General features: G+C 36.1%; 1 protein-coding gene across 1 annotated transcript in view; it reads left to right on the top strand.

Annotated features, from left to right (window-relative positions):
• The window catches only part of gmds (GDP-mannose 4,6-dehydratase), a 72,687-nt gene that overhangs the window by 38,531 nt on the left and 28,335 nt on the right, over window positions 1-5,821 (top strand). The window contains exon 7 of the mRNA XM_016238676.1: window positions 173-300. Coding sequence (XP_016094162.1) covers window positions 173-300 — 128 coding nt within the window. The remainder of the gene's footprint in view (window positions 1-172; window positions 301-5,821) is intronic.

Here is a 5,821-nt window from a genome sequence, read left to right as displayed (position 1 = left end):
GGGGGGGGGGGGGGGGGGGGGGGGGGGGAGTGGGATCAAAAATGAATGAAATGGACAGGTACAAGAAAAGAATAAAGCATGAAAAAAAACTAAATGAGAGGGAAAAAGAATGACAAGGCAGAATTAATGCTTCATACTAATTTTTCAAATCTGTGTGTACATGTTTTTCCAGGTTCGAATTTTGTAACTAGGAAGATCAGTCGCTCTGTGGCGAAGATCCATCTTGGGCAGTTGCAGTGCTTCAGTCTGGGCAATCTAGACTCCAAGAGAGACTGGGGCCATGCCAAAGATTATGTGGAGGTACTTGAACACACTCACACATTTTGGTTCAATTCTGTTGAGGACGTACATATACACATACACTGTTTTCTTCTATGGTACATGGTGTACCAACCCATTGCCACGTTGTCTCTGTGAACGCTACATTGAAATTTCAGCCCTGTATTTTGTTTTGAAATGTCAGGCCATTTTCAGAACTCTGCAACATCTACACCAAAGCTGGTTTAGAATCACTTTAATTTAAACTAATCAATTATTTTAACTTAATATTGATGTTCAACATATTCTTTTAGCATTAGTTTGAATAATAATAAAAAAAAATATATATATATGTATATATATATAAAATCTTTATTATATACATTTAATTCTTGTTTTTATTAATTCATATTATAATTAGTAATGACTAAATGTAAAATCTGATAAACCCTGAAAATCTCCATAAATTATCCATATTGTATGAAAACAGTGCACATGCTTTGTATTAGTTGCATTGCAACACAATTATTCAAAATATGAGGTCGTTTTTTGTTGTTGTTGTTGACTTGCCCTACTTTAAAAAGCATAGTTGTGTATGAGAATTCATTGCATCGGGGTTGCTGTATTGCATAGTTTCTTTCTCGTTCTGTTGATTTTTTTTGTTACTGTTGATGCAATGTGCATTCCTGTTAAATGGTGTGTATGCGTTCTTAGTTATTAGTTTTGCAAGCATTACTATTTGTGGTAATGATAGATGCAAAGTGTACATAAATTCCGGTGTCTTCTGTTGCTATTTATTTAAGAAAGGGATCCATTGGTCACATGTTATTGCTCCATAAACATGTCAACGTGTCAGCCAGCTGGCTATGATGAAGATCCCAAAGTTCCTGATAAACTGAACTCCAGAATGAGAGCAACAGTGCATGAAATCATCAGCATCCTATTGACAAATGATTATTTCTCTCTAGTGCAGTAGCAATTTGCAACGGCACTTCTGCTATTGCTGTCTGTTTATGCTGTTGTCATCTAAAATTAGTTTCACCTATAAAATCAAGTCCAAAAAGGACCCCAAAGCAACTTAATTGGTATTGGATTGTGAAAATAAATGTGTCTCAACAACCCTCTACGTTGCGAGTAAATCACTCGCATATGTGACTAAATCCTACTCCGGACGACTAAATAATGTCTAACATTAGCCATTGGCTAATAAATTCTTAGATTTTACATGCCAGTATGTGTGTGAGAGGCGTTCAACACAGATTTTCACTCGATAAACATGCTGACTGAGTGCTTGAGAGTTTCGCTCTCCGTCAAGCGATCTGTACTATTTGGATGCGCTCAATGGATCATGTCATGTACTCAATGGATGCGCAGTATGTAGCACGCAGCGCACCTGTATTTGACGTACCGTAAACTAGTGTGAAGGCGCACGCTCGCCGTCGCTTTACTGATATCGCTGTGTTTCTCACACATGCAGAGAGAGAGAGAGAGAGTCTTGCAAGTGCACATTCAGTTATTTAAGAAGCTGTTCCATTTTACAAAGATAAGCTGATTGGGTGGAATCATATATATGTGTGTGTGTGTGTGTGTGTACCTACCCAATCATATTTTGGGGACAAATTTGTACCCAAAAGTGAGCAAAACCTGACAAAATCTGCAAAAGCCTCAATTTGTGGATGTCCTCATTTGTAAAACTGTTATAAAAATAAAGTAAACAAAGTTTTTTTTAACTTTTGAAATTGTAAAAGTGCAGAAAGTTTTCTGTTAGGGGTGGGTTTTGGTTAAAAAGTGTATAACTATCTGTATATAAAAACAATAGAGGTCTATGTAATGTCCCCATTTAGATAGCTAAGTAAACGTGTGTGTGTGTGTGTGTGTGTGTGAAATAATATATCAGTCTGGCGAGTAAACAAAAAAATTTACTAGCCAATGTCGATTATATTGCCAAGGTGTGCGTAGAGGGTTCCTCAATCATATTATCATGATTTCTGAAGGATCATGTGACACTGAAGATTTGAAAATTCAGCTTTGCCATCACAGGAATAAATTACATTTAAAAATATATTGAATTCAAAACCAGTTATTTTAAATTGTAATAATATTTCACAATATTGCAGTTTTACTATATTTTTTTTTTTGGTGAGCCAATGAGTCGTCTTTCAAGCTGTGAGAGTTTTGGAGACTATGATTTGCACAGCTGTCAAGGCATTTTGTATATATCTTACAAAATTTAAGTAATGATAAAAGCATGCCTACTGTTTAAATGAAATATAGAAACAAGTTTGTTCATCAGTTTGCCTGAGGATAAAATTCTATGTCCTCATTTACAACTATTACAAGAACTATTTATAACTATATATTCAGTTTGGTCTGCCATATGTAATGTGTATTTTGACCTTGCACTTTCTTTTCAATTTGTTTGTAATTACCCTCTGAGTGCACAGCCGTGCTGTCGTGTTTATCCTGGATTAGAGAGACCTGTGTTCCTTTAGGTTTTTGCCAGAGTTGGAGCTTTAGCTTTGTGTGTGTGCATGCATGTGTGAGCTGCTCCAGGTTTCCTGTGGGAACGCTGGTATTCCAGGCGGCTGAATCATGCAGCCAGGTTTATGTGGCTCAGGACTGGGGCAGATTTCGGGAAATGGGACCAAAGCTGTGAGCGTGTGTATATTTCTGAGAGTTGTGCGTGTGTGTGGAGATGGAGTAGATCAGTGCGGTTCGCTACAGAAACAGTCCATGTATTCTACTCCATGTATTTTACCTCCAGGCAAAGTACAAAAATGTAAAAATCCTTTGTCTGATCCATAGGTTTACATTTTTCCAGACAGACAGTGTGTCAATCATCTTTTGTTCGCACTGTTGATTTCTGTCCTGCACCTCTTGAAGGCCTCAACTCCACGATTCCTCCACACGCTATTCCAGTCAAGTGCCATCAGTCACTATTACTGTTTTAACTTGTATAGCATTGTAACTCGTGTATGCAGTACTATTTAGCAATAATGCATTAAATCGATCAAAAGTTACAGTAAAGACATTTCAAATGTTTCCTGTTCTTTTGAACTTTCTGTTGAATCCTGAAAAATATTTATAACTTTTTTTATAAATATATAACTGTTTTTATCTTAATAAATAATTATGCACCAAATAATAATATTAGAATGCTTTCTAGAGGATCATGTGACACTGAAGACTGGAGTAATGGCTGCTAAAAATTCTATTCACAGAAATAAATAATATTTTAATATACATTAAAATAGAGAACAGCTCATTTAAATTATAATAATATTTCAGAGTATTACTGTTTTTACTATATTTTTGATCAAATAAATGCAGCCTTGCTGAGCATAAAAGACTTCTTTCAAAAACATTAATAACAGCTCAAACTTTTGAACGGTAGGTTATGTGAGATCAAAGCCTTTTCTATGCATGTCTGTGCTTTTTAGTTTTAAGCGTACAGATACGACTCCATGTCGTCGAGGCAGTGGGAGAACAAAACTGTATGTTTGTGTAAACTTTTGAACCCGCGCACAGTTTTAATTGGTTTGCTGTTTGTATGACTTAATAAGCTGTTTGAAACTTGAAGCTTTATAGTTTTATAGAATTCAGACTTTCGGGCCTCCACTAAAAACATACATTAAATCAGGGCGCAAATGAAGTGAAGTTCAAAGATTCCTGTGAAAACACACAGGCTGAGCTGATAGTGCGAAACTCTCAACGGGGTCTTAGAGGTTGCTGATGTTTTTGTTATGTTTTAGATGATTTCACCTCAGATCGCTTTGTTTCTCCAGCAACAAAATGATTTTGTCCTCGTTCTCACCTCACGCATCCATCCGCACCGCCGACCAATCGCTGGTCTTTATGAGAACCCGACGGCCAGTCAAATCACTCATTAGCTCGGTGACCAACTATACCTGCAATGACCCGTCACTGCAAGAGACTCTTATTTCATGGCCGTAATGCTTTGTGTGAAGACTGCATAGGATTTTCCAAAAAGATTGTTTTCAGAGGAGACTGGGAAACCAGCTGGAACTTTTCGACCAATAGGACTTTCTCATTTTGTAGCACACGCACAATCTTTGGATTTTAATATATTATGGGAACTTTCCATAAAAATAATGATTTGTACAAACTGTAAATTCTGTCCCCTAAACCTAAGGAAATCGTTGTACATTTTTACACTTTCCAAAAAAAAAAAATATATATATTTGTTTAGTGTGATTTTTAATCTGTTTTCCTCATTAGGACCAAAAAATGTGAACATTTGGTCCCCACAATTTTCCTGGGCCACACAAACAAACACATACATACATACTTGCAAATGTAATAATATTGCTACATTTCTATTTCAATAAATGCTGTTATTTTGAACTGCCTCTAAATGAAGGAACCTTGAAAAATATGTATCAACTTTGGCATCACAGGAATACATTTTAAAATATATTATAATATTTTTTATTATATTAAAGTAATTTTTATTTAAATAAATACAGCCTTTTTTTATAATTAGACACATAATATATGTGTGTGTGTGTATATACTCACGTGAGTCATAAAAAATTAAATTCAGGCATCATCTGTCTAAATCGTGATTGAATTGTTCAGTTTGCTTACTGACTGAATCTGAAGTTTTAGCTATTCACTTGCTTGTTGACCGATTGAACTGTTATATATATAATAGTTATAATGTCTGACTCAAAATAGACTGACAATCATTACTGTGGTTTGTTAAAAATGTTACTTATAAGATTAGAGTAATTAAAACGGTCCATTACTATGAAAATCTGTAGTTAAAGAAACATATCAGCAACAGATGTACTGTAATAATGCTGAAAATGTGTATATTGTTATTGGTAATACTTTGTTTTATATGTATTGTTATTATCATTATTATTTGTATTATTACCAGAAAAAAACATAGTAATTATTAGTATAGTTTCATTTTAATAGTAAAACCATAGTCCAGTAGCAAATGCTCTAATGTCTGTGAGTCGGGTATGTTTTGTGATAGGCGGTGGGTGTTGTAGGGGTTGGTAGGATTTGGTGCTCTTGAGGGGTATTTGGTATGAAGTGGCTGGTTTTGTGTGTGTGTGTTTTTTTGGGGTGGGGGCCTTAAACTCCAGTGGCCAGCATCCAGCAGAATAAATAAACACAGCTGCAAGCTGAGACCACCTTAATGTGTGTGTGTGTGTGCGCACATTCGTTCCCTCATTTCATGAGGGAGAACTTGTACTACAAGCTTTAAAACCTGCTAACACACAGATACACACACGTACACACACCCACAATATGTAAGGTGATCTAGGGAAAGGGCTGATTTTAAGGTTGATTTAGCAGAGTATTTAACACAGGGCATTCCTGAACTTGTGTAAAGCTCTCTGTGCAGAGACGAGGTCATACGTGTCTGTGAGCAACTATTAGACTCCTCGATGTGTGTGAGACAGTGGCTTTGTGATGATGAATGTGGGTTTATTCCACTGCAAGACGTGTGTGTGTGTGTGTGTGTGTGTGTGTGTGTGTGTGTGTGTGTGTGTGTGTGTGTGTGTGGACGCTGTCTGTGTGTGTGAGA

The sequence above is a fragment of the Sinocyclocheilus grahami genome, unplaced genomic scaffold (genome assembly GCF_001515645.1).
Source record: "Sinocyclocheilus grahami isolate Dianchi unplaced genomic scaffold, SAMN03320097.WGS_v1.1 scaffold544.1, whole genome shotgun sequence".
NCBI classification, from domain to species: Eukaryota; Metazoa; Chordata; class Actinopteri; order Cypriniformes; family Cyprinidae; genus Sinocyclocheilus; species Sinocyclocheilus grahami.
Note: the sequence above shows the minus strand (reverse complement) of the source record. Positions and strands in the feature narration are given on the sequence as shown.